The sequence below is a fragment of the Peromyscus leucopus genome, unplaced genomic scaffold (assembly GCF_004664715.2).
Source record: "Peromyscus leucopus breed LL Stock unplaced genomic scaffold, UCI_PerLeu_2.1 scaffold_1487, whole genome shotgun sequence".
NCBI classification, from domain to species: domain Eukaryota; kingdom Metazoa; phylum Chordata; class Mammalia; order Rodentia; family Cricetidae; genus Peromyscus; species Peromyscus leucopus.
This window is the reverse complement of record NW_023504652.1, coordinates 12,642-35,721: the sequence shown is the minus strand read 5'-3', so window position 1 is coordinate 35,721 and position 23,080 is coordinate 12,642. Positions and strand designations below refer to the sequence as shown.

Sequence of the window (23,080 nt, the reverse complement as noted above, 5' to 3'; positions counted from 1 at the left end):
GTGGATGGAACTAGAAAGAAAAATCATCACTGTCAAATTTTTGCTCATTTCTTTTGAGGCAGGGTCTCTATATTCAACCCTAGCTCACTTGGACTCACTATGTATATCACACTGGCCATAAACTAGGAAGGTTTTGCCTCCCTCTGATCCAAGAGTTTGATTACAGATATGTACCACCATATACACATGGGCTCACTGGGACTTTAATGGAAATTTTTTGAGTTTCTCTTCCTTCAGTACAATGTTGTCAATAAGATTGCCATAGAAAAAAAGTTTTAATGGGATCAGGCTGGGAAAAATTATTAATTAATAAAAAAGAAAACTTTTATAAGTCAAGATGTGTTCCCTCTGTTGTGTTGGGTTTTTGGTTTTCTTTTACTTTAAAACCTTAATGGATTCTGGACTTTGTTAAGAGCACTTTCTGCACATATTTGGATTAGCATGTAGTCCTATGCTTGAATCTATTTATGTGCCCCATTTACTTAACGGACCTGCATATGCTGAACCATCCTTGTATCCCTGGAATGAAGGTATGTTTGTCACAGGAACAGAACTTTCTGTTGTGTTGTTGATTTATATTAGTCAGTGTTTATTTGGGAATGTTTCTACCATGACCATCAAACTGTTTAATCTCTCATTTACTTTATTATGTTCCACTTCTTCAAAATTCTTTCCCTCCATATTTACTGAAGTGATCTCTCTACATTTGTAAGTGAGGTTTGTTTTTAGATGAACAAATGAATGTTGGTTTTACAAAATAATCTTGTTGTTTTTGTATTATGATTAGAGAATGTGAAGATTGACATGGAATTGTTATAATTATTTGCTAATTATTGTCCATTTTTGTTATTGTAATATTTGATACAGTATATAACACTTGTTTTTCTAACTGATATTTAATGCTTGCTGTCTTTCTCTTCTTTGACCACTCATATTTATCTTACTTTTCAGTGTGTAAGAGCTCTTCAGGTGTCTTCCATAGAAATGTTAGAGTGGTTATGAATTCCTATAACTCATATATATCACTGAACATTTGTCTCTCTGGGTATTTGTTAGGGTCCTTAAAGAACTTACAGAATGAATCTCTATCTCTCTGTCTCCCACACTCTGTTTCTCTGACTTTCTATCTCATATATTTGTATATATGGATTCACACAATTTATTAGAATGTCTTCTAGGATGCGGTCTACTAATCTAGCAATCACTAGGTATAAATGGCAATCCAAAAATGTAGAATCTTCTCTGAATTTCTCTCTCATATATTTGTATATATGGATACACACAATTATTAGAATGTGTTCTAGGATGCAGTCTATTAATCTAGCAATCACTAGGTATAAGTGGCAATCCAAAAAAGTAGAATCTTCTCATTCCATGATGTGAAATGTGTCAGCTGATCTTCAGAACACACTTAAATACCTTAGATGTAGGTTCTAATGCCAGTGAAGAAATGGACTTGCTAGCAAGGTGAGAAAAAGCAGACAAAGAGCACAAGTTTTCTTTTTCAATGTCCTATATAGGCTTCCAGCACAGAGTGGGATTTTCAAAATCAAATAATGTAATTCAAAGTTGTGTCTTCCCAGCTTAAGATGCAGATAAAAGATGTGTCTTTTCCCAGGTTAAAAGATGTCAATTAAAGGCATGACTTCCTTTTCTATCTTTCCTTCTCTTTTGGGGGGTTTTGTTTTAGAGAAATGGTTTCACTTTGTAGCCCTGTGTGTCCTGGAACTCCCTCTGTAGAAGAGGCTGGCCTAGAACACAAAGATCCCTCCGCCTCTGCCTCTCAAGTGCTCAGATTAAAGGCATGTACCACCATCACATGTTATAACGCATATCTCCCTATCTCAAAGATCTGGTAACAAATGGATCTTCTTACATCAAGTTAAGTGAAAATATCTCTCAAATGTGCCTTCTTATTTGGGGTTTTGATAAATTCCAGATGTACTCAAGTTTATATCCATGAAGAGTCTTTACAGCTTCCTTTGACTATAAATAACTTTGTTTGGTACAGTAACTGGGTTTGACAGTTATATCTCTAACTGCATGCATTGCATCACTGTTACTCTCCCCTTTTAAGAGAGTTCATGAAGGAAATTGCTGTTATTAAGATGGGGCCTTTCTAGGAAATGGGTTTTTCTCTCTCTGCAGCCTTCATTTTGTTTTCTTTATATGTATAAATCAAGCTTTAAGTAAGATTTGTGACAGGAAGGTTCTTCTCGGATATCAAATGTCCTGTCCCAAGATGCCCACATGACTCCCTATATTTTGGAAATTTATCATTATATTTTACTGGATATACTGTTGATGCCCCGGTGAGTCCTTCTTCTCTCTTCTGTCAATTTTTTATAATCTGACTGTTTAATGGTATCACTTTGTCCCAATATATATTTCATTTTTCCTTATTTTTATTTTTGTCACAATTTGAGTTTTCTAATTCTTCTGCCTTGTCTTCAAGTCTGCCAACTTGTCTTCAACTTTAAATATTCCTTTAGAGAAAAGTGTTACTGAGATATTTTGGATTTATTTTATTTCCTTTGCAGTTTTTACTTTGACTTTTTCATAATTTTGTACATTTAGGAATGCATCTGTCACATGTTCCTTCAGTTCCTTATTGCATGCAAGTTTTTGTGATCTCATTGCATTGTCCTGAAGGTGATTTGTGCCCTTTTTGGCATTTTGGAACACTGTTATAATCATTCTTTGATTTCTCTTTTCAGTATGTCATTGAACATATTTATATTTAAGGGTATGACTGCAACATTTCAACATTTGGTGTTGCATTGATAGGATGACTTTTTTATTTTTGTTCCTGTTTCTGCATTGAAATTTTCTATCTGGGAGTAGAGTAATGCTTGTATTATTCTTAATTTTGTGCATTCTTCCAGTGGATGTTTTCACAATGCTCAAGTGAGGCTTGGTTAGAGCACACTTGAAATTGTATTGCTGCTCTCTGAATGGATATGTAGTTCAGTAGCTGTACCTTCAGATCATATGACCTTTACCCTGATAACAACTCTCCTTATCATTCTAAAAACAATAATTTTCATAGATTGTATTCTATCTGTTCTACCTGAGGTATAACTTTAGATCAAACTTGAAGACTTTTCTGAAGTTAGAACCTTCAAATTACAACCTATTTTATTGTCAGAAAGTTTCAGTTGGATACCTTAAAACCACCCAGATCAGAATTCATTCCTATAATATACCTTAGCTTCATAGTAGTACACATCATTTATAAATTCCCAAAGCCATTTCTTTTACTACCAATACCTCCTACCAACACAGATCATGAAAACAGTCATCATACACTTGTTTGTTTGAGAGAACTATGAAAGAACTAATGGGACCAATAAATGTTCCTCTATTGAGCAATTTTTTTACAGAACATGCTTCAAGGTTGGAGAATTGACTCAACTGTCTATAAAAATTACTGCTCATATACAGGATTTAAGTTTGACTTTCAGCATCCACTGTGAGACACTAAGCTGTCTTTCCACATCCCAGAGATACAAGTCATTTTTGGCATCTATATGCACTACAAATACCAGGGTTGCACAGACATACTTGCAGATAAGAACCCATACACATTTAAAAGAAAAAAATAAATAAATAAAAAACAAAATTATAATTCATAGGGTATCCAAATGGGCCATGACATCATTATCTTAATATTTGGTTAGAGATGTTAGTAATTTAGGACCTGTTGGCAAAAAGGCTTAATGCAAATTATATAATAATAATTAATGTTTTGCATGTGTTTACTTTATTCCTCATTACATTTAGCCTCAGTCATTCAGCATGTATGTCAAAGGTTCATCAGTAAAAAGGACAATCACTGTGTAGTAATCAAAATGGTATCAAAAGGATATTGCTCACTTTACTGGAAATAATATAGTACAGTGATAACTACTAATTTTCTTCTTGTAATAAAAACCAGAAACATGTTCTGGAATTATAAAGAAAATCACTGTATGCATGGTATGCATGTCAGAGACCCTTGAAGTATTAACGAAATATCACATCAAAAACTGAAAAGAAGAAACAAACTAGGAGGCTATAAAATGCTTCTTAATGGAGACAGTCTATTTCATTTCAACAGTTAAAAGGCAGCACAAATGGACCCACTTGACAGTGTTACTGCTATGTGAGAGAAATGATTACAGTTAGGTCAGACCCACCTGTCTACTTCCTGTGGACCACTCTATCACATCATCATATAAATGGAGCTGATGACCATTTGGAAAATATGGACTAAATTCTCCTATCTTCACCTTAAACCTAAATCCGTTTGGGAAATTCCAAATCTGGAAAATGTCATACTCTGCCTGCAGGTTTTCTCTCTGGTTCATATTCACTTTTTCTCCAACAGGATTAGTGAAATGAGTCTTCCTCAGAAAGGAGTGCAGCTGAAAGAGAGGCAGCATTCTATATTGCATGTGCCCTTCCTTGATGTCAGAAAAAATATACTGATTTCTTCTTAAAAGCAATGTTAATGAAGTTGTCCAGGGGAGAAATACAATAAAAGTAAGTGGATAAATAAAAGTATCATGACATTCCTAGATTTTAAATTCTTTCAGAGGAAACTGCCAAACAGAAACACAGACATATATGCTGACACAAAAAATTGGTGAGAAAAATGCACACATACAGAGTGAGAGAGAGACACACACAGAGAGAGAGTGAGTGTCTCTCTCACATCCATACAAACATACATAATACAGATACATACACTATGCACACACATACATGTCAGACCCACACATCAAAATACAATCAGAAATAGACAGCCATAATAATCCAAACAGACACACAGAAACAGAAACCTGAAAAACACAGAGGCTCACACATAAGTGCACATTTATAGACAAATATACACAGGGAGACATACACATATTGAAACCCCTACAAAGAAAAACATTGACATATACAAATTTATGCTCACAATCAAAGACAGATTAACAGACACACACATAGACAGACACAGAAACACAGATATTGATATGTGCAAGAACATACACAAAACACACAGTACTGACATGTTGACACATATACTGAAAAACACACAGGAAGATATACACAGAAAGAAACACACATACACAAAGGCATTGACAGAGGAAAAATGTAAGCTCAGTTCCACAGATAGATATGCAGATAGATATAAACACAATATACAGAGAAACCCAGATAAATACAGATACAAAGAAAATAAGAACATCCTCCCATACACAGTAAGAACCAATCATTCTCACACATGGACACATGTATGTTCTGAAATAAATAACACCACCACTGTTTGCAGTGTAATTACTCACAGAGTGCCAAAGGAGATTCTTCGAGCCTACAGTAGGGTACAATCAGAACATTTCTGAAAACCATCTCAATACACTGATTACCATATATTGACAATTGATGAACAAGGGTTCATCTTCTCATCATGGAGAGGATTAATGAGGAAGGACCATTGTGTTTCCAGTATTAGAAGAGGTGAAATGATATTCAGGTGCTCTGTAACATATTCACTGATATTCCTTGATAAATTGTGTCCTCCACTCCATTGCTTTTGCATTAAGATTTATATCAGACTCTGGCTTTAAGTCCATACAAGGGAAATTTTTCAGAAATATTTCTATTTGATTAATATTTGCTAATCCATTAAATCAGGGCATCTGACAGACTCTAAAAGGCTATGGTTTTGATAACATATAATTTCATCTAATAGAAGAAACACTACCTTCAAGCAGTTACCACCGTGTACTTTCCCATTATCCACATGTTGAAGAAGCATCTCATGGACAGCATGAGCCACAGTATATACAGCATTATATATGTCATAACTTTCATCACCAAAGGCCATGTCAAAAGTCTGTCCCATTAGCCATTGTAATGAGGCATTGAATGAACAATTATTCAGTATCTTACACTTGGAAGCTGAGACTTCACAGTTAAAGTTCATCCATCCCAGCCTTGCAAGGTATTCATCTGTGTATTTCAGAGGGTTCAATGTCTGGACAAAAGTTTTAAAACCAGAAATCTCAGAATGATGCTGTGCAAAAGCTAGTGTCCCATGGGATGAGCCAACTGTGGAGTCTCTCATACTTGTAGTGATGTCCCACTGTGAGGTAGTCACCCATATTCTCTGTATACCAAGTGATTCCCACATTCTAAAGCTCACAGCTAGAGTACTGTCTTTGTCACCATAAATGATAACTACATTTGCAGATGATGTTATGATTTGGTTATAATACACTTCAGCTCTTGATATGTATAAATTCATATTGACTGGTATTATGCTCACAAAAGCAAAGCAGACTGCATTTGTTTCCATCTCTGTTCTCAAATATGAGAGAAATTGGGTACCCTGATCACTGTCAGAGATGGCCAATCCAATCCAGTTCCAGTTGAAGTGAAGCATCAAAGAGACCATTGCCAGGGGTAGAGCTGTGTCCTTGGGGGCCATCTGATATAGATAGGGAAATTTTTCATGATCACTCAGGATAGGATGGAAAGGTCCATAGGTGAGCTGAAGGATCTAGGACACAGGGAGCAGCATGAGGTAATATGCACTTCTAAGAACTTGGAAACGCACATTTTAGCAAAGAATTCTATAGAGAACCTCCTACCTATTATTTTTCCCCTTATCTCAACTTCAAAAAAGAAAAGGAAGCTGAATCAAGTCTCTGGATAGTATCTTGAACCACATTTTCACATAATTCCACACACTCTTCTTAGCATCTTGGTATTGTACCAACAGAATCACAATTTCTTGCAAACCCACACCACAAAAATCTCACCTGTTGAGCTCTGTAGGGATCCAGCAATGTCCAAATCCTCGCAGATGCTTCCCAGTTTGGTCCTGTCAGCACCATTATACACATAATCTCTTCATTACACTCATAATTAGGGGGAGCATATTGTTTTTCTTCAGATAAAGGCATGAAACTGTTTAATTTTGACATATTCTTACAACCACCTTTGGGCCACTGAAATACTAATGACATATTTGGCAAAAGATCAGGGTTCTTATTGACTTCATCCATGGAAAAAGTTAAGGCCAATGGAAACTGGTTGTTTTCAGTTGATGTTCTGTAAGAAGGTATAATATTTATTATGAAAAGAGATCTAAAGATAATCCTTTGTGGTAAATAGAAGGAGCATCTTGAACTGTATAGTATTCCCAACCAGCCCCAAATAATGAAACAATTGTCCTGTGCTGTGAAGGTGGAATGGTATAATATGCTACATGTGGTGATATTTTATTGTGCTGAAATGTGGTAATATTTTATTTGTATGTTAATAAATAAAGTTTGCTTTCAGATCAGAGGAAATAGCATGCCATTTTAAGTAAACACAAAAGTCAGGCAGTGGTAGCACATGCCTTAATCAGATCACTTGGCAGGCAGGGTCTCTCTGTGTTCACAGGCCATAATAGGGAACAGAGCCAAACATGGTGACACATGCCTTTAATCCCAGTCCCAACCATACAGACTTGGAGGTCTGAACAGACAGGCAGTGACTAGGAAGCGACATAACTGGGCTAAGAGCCAATGAGATGGCAGAATAGCAAGGCAATAAAGGCACAGGTAGACAGGAAGTAGCACACACTTTAGAAGCTGTGATATGGTGAAGTAAGGTTAGCTTGTGGCCCTTTCTATTTCCCTGATCTCTAAGGCATTCACGACTATATTTGGCTCCATATTTTGTATTTAATAAGACTGCTTGGAATTCAGCTACATTTGATGACCAACTGTGGGTCAGGAATTCAAAAAACAGCAACTTGGCTGTGACCTTGCAAGTCCAGGCTTGGCCAGATCATGGGGACAGAACTGCAAGAGGACAGAGTTGGAAGAGGCTGGACTGCTTGTGTGGAGAATCTATTAATTATTTAGGATATAAAATAGGTCTACAAAAATTAAGATCACAAAAGGTGCAAATTAGGAGAGATCAATCGTGGACGCTTAATGACTTTCAAAGATTATTTGGAAATATTTCTCATCCATGAACACTTGTTGGGGTAAAAAATGATGAACTGAATAATTTGTTCAAAACATTAGAAGGTGTCAAGGACTTAAGTAGTCCAAGAGAATTATCAGCTGAATCTCACAGAGAGTTGGCCTTGCTGGAAAAGAAAGTACAGGAAGGACATGTGGATCTTGTAGATCCAAAACTCTATTGCATTTTAGTGATTTTACTCTCTAAGCACTCTCCTACAGGAATTTTAATGCTGAGGAAAGATATATTGGAGTGGATATTTCTACCAAATATGCCGAGTAAAAATTTAAAATTTATGTGGAAAGATCTCTGACTTGAGTTTAAAAGGAAAATTGAGACTTCATCAATTAGAAGGAATAGTCCCAGCAAAGATAGTCTTAATTTTAACTAAGGATAACATTGACAAATCATGGGCAGAAAGTGAACCTTAGTAAAGAGCTTGCAATATTTTTTGGGAGAGATTAACATTAAATATCCCAATAGTGATAGATTTCAACTTCTAAAGAGAGCTGATTGGATTTTGTCTCACATTGTAGGGGAAACATCCATATATGGAGCTAGTACATTTTATACAGATGCAAACAAACAAGGAAACCTCACTTTTCAAAGAATGCAAACCTATCATATACAGTCCACACATTCTTCCTTTACTAAAAAGAGAGTAAAGAACAGGACTTTGAAATTAAAGGCCAGGGGTTATGAATGTATGCAAGTGAGGTGTGGAGAAACAGGAACACTTAAGATGTTCACAAGGGTCAGGTCTCCTCCTTCCACTTTTGAAGCATCATTGGAAGGCATAATATGATCACATGCAGAGCATCTAAAATAGTAACTGCATATCTATGTGAAAGCTCTCTGAGACTAGGTATGCCACAAATATTAGTTGCCCTAGCGCATGCATTAAGACCTATATATTAATGGAAGAACCATCAGCTGACACTACTCTATGGCTATTACTTATACCCACTTAGGATGATACTAATTGATATAGAATGTGGTTTCATTTGACTAGTCACCACCTGCTCCTGTGCTATAGAAACTATGAAGAGAAGGGTTGTATGTGATGGAACAAGGTAGAGTCCTTTCTTAACTCAGGTTCCAGCCTTGTAAGTTAAAGTTGTAACTGGGAGAAAAACAGAACACTCTCTGGACAAATTAAAATTAGAAAAATAATTTTGGGTGTTTGTTGATGTGCAGGTTGGAAAAATGGGGGAGAAGATTCAAAGCTTTGTGCTGATTCTCTTCCTCTAGCCCTCATGAAATATTCATGATGATATTTCATAAAACATACAAAGGAACTTATGTATATTCAAAACATTGTTGAAATTCTCTTTTTCCATTGGCACTGCACTGCTGCAAGGGAGAAGACACAACCTGTCACCAAGTCTCTATCCTAGTCTTCATTCTGCTTTCTTCTCCAGGAGCATCTGTGAAGAATAAAACTGGACACAAGAGATGGAATTCTCATGAACAAGAAGAGGAAAGCCAAAGTGAATATATTTGTCCATCTTTATGGCTGAGCAGTATAAATTGTGACATGCCATGCAGATAAGCCCATCAAAAGGGCTGCCATATATGCCCATCTGCTTTTATTTCTGTAGACAAAGAAGAGATACTTGTGCATTCATGATTTTTTTGTCTTTGCTGGTGTTTCCTCACCCCTTGTGAAATCTCTGACATTCTCTACTCTGTGGCACTGCAAGTGATATCTGCAGTCCATATGATTAAAATTGCTTGATACATATATAGGAGGAGAGTTGAGGTAGATTTATTTCCACTCATCTACAATATTTCTGCTTATGCTACAACAATGACAGGCACAGAATATTTACCAAATCATGTGCTTCCATTGTCTTGAGATCCAGTAATTAGGATACATCCAGAAATGTCCTGAATTCTGCTTTTCCAAAACCACCCAGCTCCTAACAGAACCACAGTTCATTTACATGCTAAATGTTGATTTTTAAATATCCAACAAGATCCTGAGAGTATACCAGACCACTGTTCCACATTTAATGTACTACATAAGATATATCACTTCTCCTCCTCCAAACCAATTACTAATGAAAAGACAAGCTGAATATTTGATTTCTAAAACTTGATATTCCTCCATGATCCTCAGTTCACACAGATCAATACATTGTGATGATGCATTTCTTCTGGTTTATCTATTTTTTCTACATTTTTTTTTGCTCATTTTACAATCCAATAGTGGCTGGAAAGAAGACTTTTTTAAATACCTTAGAAGCAAATAGAAACTGTGATATGACCTTCTCATACCATTTTCCTAGTCATCTATTTAGTTTGTATTCTAGAACATGTTCTGTGGATATCATTCTATATAAATAAAACACTGATGGCCAGTGACCAGGCAGGAAGTAGGTGGGACAAGGAGAGAGGAGAATTCTGGGAAGCAGAAGGCTGAGGGGAGAGACACTGCAGCCACTGCCAGGAGAAGCAGCTTGTGAAGACGCCGGTAAACCACCAGCCACGTGGCAAGGTATAGATTTATAAAAATGGGTTAATTTAAGATAAAAGAACAGTTAGCAAGAAGCCTGCCACGGCCATACAGTTTATAAGTGATATAAGCGTCTGAGTGATTATTTTATACATGGATTGTGGCACTGCGGGGCTTGGGGAACCTGGAGAGAAGCCCTCTAGCAACAAACATGTACTGCCAGTGTGAGAGTGTTCCGATGAGTATGGAATGATGAGCCTAGGAATATATTTGGCAACTCTTTGCTTTGGGTCATGATAGGCCAGTGTGAGAATGTTCTGATGAGCCTCTTTCAGTGGATATGGACTTCTGAGAAAGTAGGTATATATGGGCAAAGTCTTTCTATGGGTGTGATATGTCTTGTTTAGTATTTGAGATGGGGCACACAGGACTACTGTTCTCCTCTAGATTTTACTGTACATTTAAAAAAGATACATTTAAAATGTACATGACCTCTGGTCCTGTGATGAGATATGCTGGGGCCCTAAAATGTGGATATACAGGAATGTGAAAGGAAGATTCTGTTGTATGAAGATAGAAAAAAATTCACATTTCTCAGATAGTGTAAATGAAAATTCCAGTGGTCCAGACTGAAGATGGTATCCAGTTTTGTTTTTTATATAATAATTATTTTTAATTAACACACAGTATAAGTGGCTTTATTATGGCAATTAAAACATGTTTGTTGTTGGTATCTTACCCTTTGTCACATACTCATTATACTCATATAACTACTGATTTAATTTCTTAGTTCAAACACGTTCATTATCACTTTATGATGTTTGTGTGCTTGTTCAATTTATGAGACCTGTGTGATGTTTTCTTCCTGATGACTTCACATAGTATGCCAGTCCCAATTCCATCAGGACTATTGTTCTCAAATAAAGCCTCTTCTACTTTCTTCATGTAAAAAGATTATCTATCTATCTATCTATCTATCTATCTATCTATCTATCTATCTATCTATCTACCTATCTATAGATATAGATATAGATATGTGGGCACACTCAGACACACACACACACACACACACACACACACACACAGTGACATACTATAAAATCTAGAGTCTGTGAAAAAAAATCTGAATTTCCAAAGTCTGTCTCTTTACCTAACATGACATTCTACTCCATTCCCAATTCCTGCTAATGACATCATTTACTTCTTACTGGTTGGGTTTGACTCGATTATTTGTATATAAATTCTGTGAGGCTTTCATCTGAATTTGAATATGCCTAAGAGCATTCTGTACCCAGTAATAACATTTGTTTAATTTCATCACTGGTTTCAATAATTTATAAATTGCATACAAGCTATGTATTTAAACTTTTTAAAATCAATATATATGGTATAGTTAAAAATCACTTGGCCAGATTGTACTGGCACATGTTTTTAATCCCAGCTCTCTGGAGGAAGAAGCAAGTGGATCTCTGTGAGCTCTAGGCCAGCCTGTTCTACAGAGTGACTGCTGGACAGCCAGGACTGTGACACAAAGCAACCCTCCCTTGAAAAGGAAAAAAGAAATCACTGTGTGTATATTCAATTGTGGTAATTTGTGAAATGAAACTTTCAAAGTTGGAAGAATGCATTGTAAATAGCAAGAATGAATCTTTTTTATATGAAATGAAAATAAAAATTTTATAGGAAGTCTTTTCTTTATTTCCTCTCCTTTGAGGGGCATCAAGGTTGATTCCATATATTGGATATTCTGAATAATGCTGAAATAAACATCGGCAGATAATGTCTATGTGCTATTCTGAATTATTTACTTTCAGAAAGTCCCATAGGGATTCTATTGGACCTTAAGGTACTGCTGCGTTTACTGACTGAATTAAATGTATGTGTTTATCACAATGAGGACCTTAGTCTCTGCACACACTAAAAACAATGATGGGAATTCCCACAACTACTACATGCTCATTAATTTATTTGGTCATTTTTTAGCTATTTATTCTGACTGTGAAGTTGGATTCCTGTCTGAATTATAGTTATCCATTTTTATAGCTTAAACCTTTGAATGTACTTTCACACTCATATTGTTTTACATAATTAAAAAACAGAAGTAAAAAATACCAGTTATGAAGAAGTCAGCATGACAATTTTTAATTTGGGCAATTTACTTACCATAAACTGCATTTATCATCTTGAGTTAAGTCCAGTACATGCCTACTCTGTTCAGAAATTTTATGATGAAGTAGTCTTGGATTTTTTCATCTAATGAGATGACCATCTGTTCTTTCTTTTTTTTCTTTTGTTTATATGTTTGATACCTTAATTGATTTCCATATATTGAACCATCCTTGCATCTCTGAGATGATCATTTTGATGAGATATTGGACTAGGCTTAGAAGTATTTTATTGAATATTTTTTGGGGGTTTTCGAGACAGGGTTTCTCTGTGTAGCTTTGCGCCTTTCCTGGAGCTCACTTGGTAGGCCAGGCTGGCCTCGAACTCACAGAGATCCGCCTGGCTCTGCCTCCCGAGTGCTGGGATTAAAGGCGTGCGCCACCACGCCCGGCGAGAAGTATTTTATTGAATATTTTTGCATTGATGTTCACTAGGGAAATTGTTCTGCTATTCTTTCTTTATTTGGCTCACTTGTGGTTTGGTTGTCAGAGTAAGTGTATCTCATAATATTAATTAGACAATTTCATTTTGTTTCTACATTATAGAATTATTTGAGAAGATTTGGTGATAAATCATCTTTGAAAGTCTATTTAAATTCTGCACTAAAACCATATGATTGTGGGCTTCCCCCTCCCTTTGGGAGATGTATAATGACTGCTTCTATTTCACTAGGATTTATAGGTCTATTTAAATTGTATATCTGATACTGAGTTAAGTTTGGTCAGAAGACCTATCAAGAAAATTAACCATTTTTCTCGATTTTCCAATTTGGTGGAGTATATGTTATAAACGTGTGTTCTTATGATTGTCTGGCTATCCTTGTTGTCTGTGTTTGCACCCCTTTCATTTCTCATTTAGTTTTTAATCTGGATATTCCCTCTATTTCTTTTAGTTAGTACCGATAAAGTTTTGTTTATTGTGCTGTTTCCCAATAATCAGCTCTCTAGCTTAGTTCACTTGTTTCTATTTTATTGATTTCAACCATAAATTTGACTATATCTTTCTACTCCTCAGGGGTGACATTATTCCTTTTATTGCAAGAAACTTCAGGCATGCTGTAGAGTTGTTAATGTGAGATCTCTCCAGTAATTTTATGTAGGGACTTAGTACTGTAAACTTTCCTATTAGCACCACATTTTTCTTTAGTCCCATAATTTTGAGTATACAGTGTGTTAATTGTCACTGAAGTCTAGGGTGTCATTATTTTTTCTTTATTTCTGTCCCAAACTGCTTTTAATTGATTAAAATGTGTTCAGTTTCCATAAATTTGTAAGATTTATGTTTTTGTTGCTTTTTATATCTTGCTTTAATTCATGATGGTCCTGATATGATGCAGGAAATTGTTTTAATTTCCCTGTACCTGTTGAGATTTCCTTCTTTCTGAGAATGTTAATTTTGGAGAAAGTACCATTTTGCACAGAGAAGAAGTTATATTATTTTGGGTTTCAGTGAAATGTTCTGTAATTATCAGTTAGGACTATTTTATTTACAATCTTTGTTAGTTCCAGTATTTCTCCATTAAATTTTTGTCAAGATGATGTGTCTATTGGTGAGAATTGGTAGTTAATACTTCCACTTAAATGTTTTAAGCAGTATTGTTTTTTTCTTTTACAAACATGGGTGACCTTGTCTTGGGGGCATAAATATTAAGAATTGAAACATTATTTCTGTGGATTTTTCCTTTGAAGAATATGCAGTAGTATTCCTTATACTTTGTACTTGTTTTCAATTGAACACTTTTTTGTCAAATATTAAAATGTCTACACACCCTTGATTCTTAGTTGCATTTACTTGAAATATCTTAATCCAGTCTTTTATCCTGATGTAATGCCTATACTTGATGTTGATGTGAATTTCTTGTATGCAAAAAAGGATGAATCCTGTTTTCCCATACATTCTGTTAGTGTGTTTCTTTTTACTAGTGAATGAGACTATTGATAGTGAGAGATATCAATGGCCAATTGTTTTTGATTCCTGATATATTGTTGGTGTGTGTGTGTGTGTATGTGTGTGTGACATGTTTCATTTGCTCTGCTGAGATTATTTATACCTTGTTTCTTCATGGATGTAGTTAATCTCCTTTGGTTGGTAGTTTTCTTCCAGTAACTTGTATAGGCCTGGTATTGTAGATAAATATTATGTATATTTGGCAGTATCAGAATACATTATTTTCTCCATTTACAGTGACTGAATCCTTTGGTGGATATAATAGTCTACCTGCCATCTTCGTTCTCTTAGAGTCAGTCACACATCAGTCTAGGCCTTTATTGTGAGACCAAAATGAGCCATCTTAGAAATAAGACCAAAATGCTTTCACCCTAAAATTAAGGCCTAAGATTTCTCCTTTTGGGAATAGGCCATTAGTTACTGAAACTAGTCAGTTCAGATTCCAGAAACCAGGAAGTGTAAAAGTACAGAGTCACAAGATAGTCAAGAGGTAATGCCTGCCGGACTATGGAATGTCCTCTCCCTGGTTTCCAGGGTAACTGACCACAGAAATGCCCCCACCTGAGGGCAGCCAATGAGAAATGGTGGCGGGCAACCACTCCCTTAAAAGTAATTTCTAGAAGTCCCTAGAAGCGAGCCAATCAGAATTGTACCTGTACTAGCACCCCTAAATGATGTAACCTTGTGATTTTTCCCTTTAAAAGCTGAGCTTGCAGATAGGTGGGAACTTTCTCCAGCCTCCACTGCATTGGATGTATTGGATGAAGTCCCTGCCTAGGCTTGTATATCCAGAATTAAACCTTGCTTTTGCATTCCGGCATGCTCATATTTGGTGGTCTCTCTGGGGGTTACGATCTGGGCACAACATTTATGACTTTTAGAGTCTCACTTTACAAGTCAGCACTGCATTATTTCACTTGGTCTTTTCCTTCTTGCATTTAATATGCTTCTTTTATTTTGTATGTTTGTTTTTCTGATTATCATGTGCTTAGGGAAGTTTCTCTTCTGGTTCAATCTATTGGTTTTCTGTATGCTTCTTGTACTTCATAGTCATATACTATTGTAGGCTAAAAATTTCTTCTTTGATTTTGTTGAACGTACTTTTCTGGGCCTCTTGCGTTGTGTTTGTCTTTTAGACCTTTTTATAGTTTTGCTCAATATTTTAATCTGTAGTCCTTTTCAGATATAATATTTTCTTTGACCAATATTTCCATTGCTTCTACCATGTCTTCATTGTGTAGGATTCTATTTTCAATATCTCTTATTCTTGAAGAATCTTGCATCTGTATTTCCCATTCAAATTCATAAATTTTTTATTTCCAAAATTGTTTCAAACTTTTTTTAATTACTTCTAATTTCATTTTCAGATCTTTAACACTTTTATTATTTTCCTTCAACTGTTTATTTGTAAAATCTTGATTTGTTTATTTGATTTCTTCATTTCCTCCAATGTGTTTTACTTCTGTGTGTTTTCCTGTCTTTCTTTGTGGTATTTATTCCTTCCTTCCTTATAGATCTGTACCAAATATATGTGGTTTGTTTTAAGGACCTTTTCCTGTGCATCAGCTATGTTGTAATATTTGGAACCTATTGTGGTAGGAAAACTTGTCTCTAGTGGATATATATCTCCTTTGCCTTTATAGATTGTTTTTTATTCTAGCTTCTGGGCATTTTGGTTGGGAGGGTTTTAGATATGGTTACCAATTTCTGGATTTTGTCTTCTTAGTGAGTGTTTTTCTGTTATTCTAGGCCTGTGTGTTCACATATAATGCCTGCTTGTGTTGGAGGCCAGACTACTGGGATAACTTGGTATAAAGAAAGTTGGAGGAGAAAGCCTTTGTGATATGTTGAGGGTGAGGTCCAAAAGAGAAAACAGAGAACAAATCAAGTTTTCATCTCTATTGCAGGAACAAGTCCTGGGTGATTGGATCTCAGCAGCAGTAGGAGAGTTATGAGTCTGCTTTCAGCCTACTTGCCCTGGGAGAAGCAGACTTTGGGTTGACTGGGGATGCCACATGTGCTTGGGGGCTGATAAAGAACAACAACTCGGGTTAAAGAGATTATAGGTGAAAGATCTTTGGCTTGCATTGTTGACATGAGCAGGAGGTCAGTGAGCAGGCTCCTGGGGATGTTCTGCTGCAGCTCTTAGGCTGAGTTGGGGTAATTGGATATGGGGGAAGTATGGGAGGAAAAAGATTTATGGGAAACCTTGCTGATATAGAGGGAGGTGTGGACTTTGGTTAAGCAATATATGCCTGATGTATTTGGGTGCTCTCATACAGCAATGAGTTCTAAAAGGAATGTTAGAAAGGGAAGATCTGTGGGATTCATAGGGAAGGAAAACAGTGGGGTTGTGAAGGCTACCACAGGAGATCCTGCAAAGCTTATGACCAGAATTTGAGGATTGGATCTGGGGGAAAGAAGGAGAAAATAAGGACTGCAGGTATTCTACTTTGATTTCTGCTATGCATGGCTTATTGGTTAAGTGGGAATTTTGCAGGCTTCTTTCTATGCTTTGGACACTAGCTTCTGTCAGATGTGGAGTTGATAAAACATTTTCCCCATTCTGTAAGCTACTGTTTTGTCTGAATAACAGTGTTATTTACCTCAGAGATGCTCTTAATTTCCTAATGTTACGTTTATGAATTTGTTGATCTTAGTGCCTGCCATATCATTATTCTGTTTCAAAAGTCATCTCCTGTGTTGGTGAGCTCAAGGCTATAACTCACTTTCTCCTCTCTCAGGTTTATTGTATCTGGTTTTATATGGAGTTTTAATTCATTCATGCTAGACTTTGTGAAAGTTGTTGAAAATGAATCTCTCTTCATTCTTCTACATACAAAAATACAGGTTGATCAGCATTATATGTTGAGGATGCTGTCTTTATTTCTGTTGGTATATCTGACTTCATGATTTGTTTTAAAGGAATATTTTAGCTATCTTGAGATTTCTGTATTTTCTCTTTTTAAATTTTATTTTATAATGAATTTCATTTTACATATCAGCCACGGATTCCCCTGTCCTCCCTCTTCCCCCCTCCCCTGCCTTCTCCCCCAATCCACCCCCATGCCCACCTCCTCCAAGGAAAGGTCTCCCCTGGGGATTCAGCTCAGCCTGGTAGTGTCAGTTGAGGTAGGTCCAGTCCCCTCCTTCCTAGACCAAGGCTGAGCAAATTGTCTCAGCATAGGCCCTAGGTTCCAAAAAGCTATCTCATGCACTAAGGACATGTCCTGGTCCCACTGCCTGGGGCCTCCTAAATCATTCAAGCTAATCAACTGTCACACTTATCCAACGGGCCTGATCCAGTTTCATGGAGGCTCCTCAGCTATTGGTTCATAATTCATGTGTTTTTACCAATTTGGCTATTTGTCCCTGTGCTTTTTCCAGTAATGGTCTCAATATCTTTTGTTCATAGAATCCCTCCTCTCTCTTGCCAAGTGGACTCCTGGAGCTCCATCTGGGGCTTAGCTAGGGATCTCTTCATCGGCTTCCATCAGTCACTGGATGAGAGTTCTATCATGACAGTTAGGGAGTTAGGGTGTTCGGCCATCCAATTACCAGAATAGGTCTGCTCAGGCTTTCTAAAACCTAAATTTTTCCTCTTTAGATCTGGAAATAATTTTGTCAAAATTTTGATGGGCATTGAATTGAATCAGAAGATTGATTTCTGTAAGCTGCCAATTTTTTCTATGTTAATCTTTTAAATTAATAAGCATGTTAGAGCTTTTTAAATTTTGATTTCTTCTTCAATTTCTTATTTCAAAGACTTGAAGCTTTTATTATACAAGTCTTTCACTTGCTTTGTTAGGGTTATTCCAAGAAATTTTATGGTTTTATTTTGTTTTTTGTCTATTGTGATAGTTATTGTTTCCCTGATTTCTTTCTTAACCCCTCCTGGGAACCATTTGGCATTTGTGTATACAAGGGCTACTGATTGTTGTGAATTGTGTATGTCTCCTACTTTGCTGAAAGTGTTTGTCAGATGTAGGAGTTCCCCAGTGGAAATTTTAGGGTCATTTACTTATTGTTCCATAGCATTAGCAAATAATTACTTTAACTCTTCTATTTGAATTTTCCCCCTAATCTCATTCAATTTTCTGTAGTTCTAGGTAAGACTTCAAATACTATTTTTAACTAGTATGTAGAGATTGGACAACTTTGTCCTCTTTCTGATTTTAGTGGAAATTATTTTATTTTCTTTCCAATCTTATTGATGTGGGGTATAGGCTTGTGTAGAGGTATGTCCCTTGTATCCCTAAAATTTTCCAGGACTTTTGTCATGAAGGCGTATTGGACTTCATCAAACGTCTTTCCTGCAGCTGATGAAATGAACCTTTGTTTTTTTTAGTTTATGGAATACACTTATTGATTTTCATATATTCAAACATTGTGGAAGCTCAGGGAAGAAGCCCACAAAATATAATAGTAAACATTTTTTATGAATTCTTAGACTTGGTATGTTATTTTTGAATCAGTGTTTATATGGTAAATTAGTATGTAATCCCTTTTATCTGTTAATAACTAAATGTGATTTGACTATCACTGTGATGGTGACCTCATTAGATGAATTGAGCAATGTTCCTTCTCTTCTGTTTTTTTGGGATAATTTAGAAGTATTACCATTAACTCGTTTTGAAAGTCTGAAAGAATTCACTACTAAAATTATATGGCTCCAACTTTTTGATTATGAGAATATTAATGACTTCTTTCTTTTCGCTAGTTCCTTAAGTCCTATGTAAATTGTTTATATGGATGAATATGCTCTTTGGTGGTGTACAGATTTTTAAAGGATATCCATATGATTTTCTGGATTTTCTCATTGTCTGTTGTTAAGCCCCTCCACTTACATTTCTGATTTTGTTAATTTGCATATACATTCCCCACATTTTACATAAATTAAATATGTATTGACCATATTGATTTTTCACATTCTCTCAGTTCTTTTTGTATCATTCTCATTGATTATATTTTACTGATTTCATCTCTCAGTTTGATTATGACTTTCTGTCTACTACAATTTGGTGTCATTATTTCTTTTTGTTCTAGAGCTTTCTAGTGTGTTGTTAAATAACTAATATAAAAATACATCTTTTTTAGGTAGTCCCATAGTGACATAAACTTGCCTCTTACAAAGTCTATCATTATGTCCAATATATTTGGGTATACTGTGTGTTCACATTCCTTGAATGCTAGAATGTCTTAAATTTCTTCATTTGTATTTTGATCCATTTTTCATTCATTAGAGATTTTTTCAGTTTCCATGATATTGCAAGCTTCCAGTTGTTGCAGCTTTTTTTTTTTTTAATATCCAGCTTTAACCCATGATGATCTGTCAGAATATAAGTACTGTGACTTGCTATATGTAAGTATATGGTCAACTTTGAAGAAAGATCTCTGAGGTGCAAAATAGACTTTATATTTTTTGTTTTTGTGAAATGTTCTGTTAATATTTGTTATGTCTATTTAGTTTAAAAAGTCTGTTAGTTCCAGTATGTCTCATTTTTTGTGTGACTGACCTGGCCATTTTTGAGAGTGGGGTATTGAAATCTCCCAATATAAATGTGTGAGGGTCAATATGTGAAACTATATAGTAATTATTTGGCAAACTTAAGTACCCTAATTTTGGGGGCATACATGTTAAGAATTGAAATGTCGCCTTCATGGGTATTTACTCTGATGAGTATATAGAAAACTCCTCTATTTCTTCAGATTACTTCTGATTTGAATACTATTTTTTATATGTTGAAGTGAATAAACAAACATGTTTTTAGGTTCATTTTCAAGGAATACCTCTTTCCATCCTCCTAACCTGCGATAATGTCTGTCCTTGACATTGAGGAGTCTTTGTTGGATGCTGGAAATAAATGGGAAAAATTTTCATGTCCATTCTATGATTCTGAGGATTTTTATTAGGCATTTGAGATCATTACTATTAAGAGATATGAATGAGCATTTTTTTAATTAAGAAAATTTTTCCATTCATTTTACACATGAATCAAAGATCCCCCTCTTCCCTGCTCCAGCCCCATGGGATCCCCCTCACAACCCACTTCCCACTCTTCCCCACAAGAAGCCAAGGCCTTTCATGGTGTGGCACATGCAGTAGAAGCAAGTCAAAGCCCCTTCTCCTGGGTCAAGGCTGTGCAATGTGTCCCATCATAGGTATTGGACACCAAAAAGCCTGCTCATGCAGGGAAGTTTTATGCTTCCCTGCCTGGGAGTGGCCTGTAAATATCCACGGAATGTCTCCTCGAACTTGGGGCTGTGTTAAAGCAATGAATGAGATGAGGAAAGTTAGGAGAGGATGATTTCTATGTTTCTCTGGGAACAGGGTTAGAGGTAGAGAACTGATTGCCCAGAATGTAGCCTGCTGCTGATCTGGGGAATGGATTGTGAGATTGGATATGTTGGAGTGGAGGGGAAGGTAATGATCTGCAGTTAGTCTATTAGCATGCATGATTTAATGGAACACATGGTGCAAAGTAAACTCGATGTGTGTTTATAACAGAGATTGTAACATAATCCCATGATGCAACTTGTGTAGCAGTGTAAGAATCATCTGAGTAATTTTACTTTCAATATTTCCTTAGTTCTTGCTAATTGACTGTTCAAAGAAGTTTTATGGTTTTCACATATGCTTTGAACATTGTGGATTCCTGGGCAGATGAAAAAATGACTATTAACCACAGTTAAAGCACCAGTGACAGAGCAAGTCAATAATTCAACCCAGCCATACACTTGTCAATCAAGTCTCTACCATTTAACATGCCTGCCGAACTCCCCAGGTCTCTCTCTTAGTGCCAGCCTAGTCTATTCCCTGTTTTCCATACCTGTTTCTACGTTATCCCAGCCCCAAAATGGGGTAGAGTTTCCCATCTCTACCAGAGTCAACAATGGCCAACAGAATTCTAGGTAGGCCATCCATCCTTGAACGACTTCAACTGTTTTTGTACCCCAAATGCTATCACCCATCCATAACTCTCCAGACCCCAGACCACAATACCCCAGACTCCAAAGCTCTCCAGACCACAATTCCCCAGGGACTCACTGTGAGTGAGTATCTGTACAACTGGAGAACATGTAGGACTATAGATGTCCACATTGGAGGCCCACTGCTATACTATCTCACATTTTGGTCTCCCACTCTATCCACAATCACAAATCTTTGTATATCAAGGTTCCCCAGCACTGACTCGAAAAGAGTCCCCCTGATGGAACAGAGGCCAACTCAGACCCGAGAATTTTTTTCCTCCAAATCAAGTGGAGATGCCTTGAAGAACCTCAGCACTGGAGGGGAAAAAAGAGAGAACAGAAACAGGAACAAAACACATCCAAATAAGAACTTATAAATAAGCATCTAGGCTTATATTCACCACAAACATAGATGACTAGACACAAGTGTAAGTATACAATCAACAACAGCTGAGGCAATATGTCACTAGCAATGACAGCTATCTTACTACAGCAAGCCCTGACTATTCCAACACAATTGAAGTACAATACAAAAGACCTTAAAACCAACTTTTTGGAGTTGGTTAAGGATTAAGGAGGAAATGAATAAATCCTTGAAAGAAATGCAAGAAAAGACAAAGGAAGCAGTGTAGGAAATGAGTAAATGCTTTAAAGTCAAGCACAGGCCAAGCTCCAGGAGTTTAATCGAAGAATGAGAAGAGAGATTCTGTGAGCAAGAGGCATCATGGTCATGATGGTAAATCTACAGAGACAACCAAACCGAGATAAACATTAAACCAACACCTGTAGATCCTCCATGGGAATCAACTAGGGCCTCTACATAAGCAAGGCAGGTGTATACCTTGATCTGTTTAAGAGGCTCCTTTGCAGCAGGATCAGGATAATCCATGATGCATGACCAGCTTTATGGAGCCCACTACCTACAGCTGGATACCTTGCACATCCTTGATGCGAAGGTGGGGGGTTAGATGTGCCTCAATTGAATGTACCATGTTCTGCTGACTTTCTATAGGAAGCCTTACCTTGTCAGAGGAGGGAATGGGGAATGGGTTAGGGAGGAATGCTGGGGGGCAGGAAGAGGGAAGAAAAGGGAATCAGTACTTGGTATGTAAAATGAGTAAATAATTTCTTAATGAAAAATGACCTGAAAAATGAATTAGAAATATTAAAGAAAACACACACTGAGGGAATCCTGGGAAAGGAAAATCTAGGTAAGCAAACAGGAACTACACACATAAGAATTACCAACAGAATACAGGAGATGGAGTAGAGAATCTGAGGCATTGAGGTATGTTGGAAGAAATAGATACAATAATCAAAGGAAATGTTAAATCCAAAAAATTATTAACACAAAACATCCAGGAATACTTGAACACAATCAAATAGCCAATGATAAGAATTATAGGACTAGAAGAATGAGAAGAATTACATTACAAATCCTAACAATATTTTTTTTCAAAAGTGTAAAAGAAAATTTTTTTAACCTAGGAAAGGAGAAGCTTACAAAGGTACAAAAAAAGGTAAAAACCACCAAATAGACTGGAACAG

At 36.3% G+C, this 23,080-nt stretch overlaps 1 protein-coding gene across 3 annotated transcripts in view; it reads right to left on the bottom strand.

The window, feature by feature from the left end:
• The window catches only part of LOC114689072 (vomeronasal type-2 receptor 116-like), a 37,175-nt gene that overhangs the window by 6,000 nt on the left and 8,095 nt on the right, over positions 1-23,080 (bottom strand). For 2 of the 3 annotated variants that reach the window (XM_028863495.1, XM_028863493.1), the window contains exons 2-4: positions 6,792-7,083; positions 5,732-6,529; positions 4,179-4,406 (exon numbers count right to left, since the gene is read on the bottom strand). In XM_028863495.1, coding sequence (XP_028719328.1) covers positions 4,179-4,406; positions 5,732-6,529; positions 6,792-7,083 — 1,318 coding nt within the window. The remainder of the gene's footprint in view (positions 1-4,178; positions 4,407-5,731; positions 6,530-6,791; positions 7,084-23,080) is intronic. The other variant, XM_028863494.1, reaches the window with a different exon arrangement.